This window comes from Penaeus monodon, chromosome 24 (genome assembly GCF_015228065.2).
Source record: "Penaeus monodon isolate SGIC_2016 chromosome 24, NSTDA_Pmon_1, whole genome shotgun sequence".
Lineage (NCBI taxonomy): Eukaryota > Metazoa > Arthropoda > Malacostraca > Decapoda > Penaeidae > Penaeus > Penaeus monodon.
The window spans coordinates 13,295,520-13,295,723 of NC_051409.1; the positions used below are offsets into that span (position 1 = coordinate 13,295,520).

The 204-nt window shown below is 53.9% G+C and overlaps 1 protein-coding gene across 1 annotated transcript in view; it reads right to left on the bottom strand.

Annotated features, from left to right (window-relative positions):
• Positions 1–204, bottom strand: part of LOC119588593 — a gene marked incomplete in the record, with an annotated part of 65,956 nt that overhangs the window by 8,824 nt on the left and 56,928 nt on the right. The window contains 1 exon segment of the mRNA XM_037937236.1: positions 1–45. Within this exon segment, the coding sequence (XP_037793164.1) occupies positions 1–45 (45 nt within the window).

A 204-nucleotide genomic window follows, 5' to 3' on the forward strand; every position in this document is an offset into this window, starting at 1 on the left:
TTGTACCGCTGCTCCCGCTGCTCATGCTCTCGCTGCGGTTCTGACCTGCATGGGCAAGGGGAGGAGGGGGTGAGAAAAAGAACATTAGGGCTTGAAGAGTAAACACCGCTTGACCCCGAGTTCAACTTAGAGCCAGAGGGTCAAGGTCTCTACTTGCCGTGTCAAGTGCGTGCATTTGCGTGTCTGTGTCTACTACAGTCAATG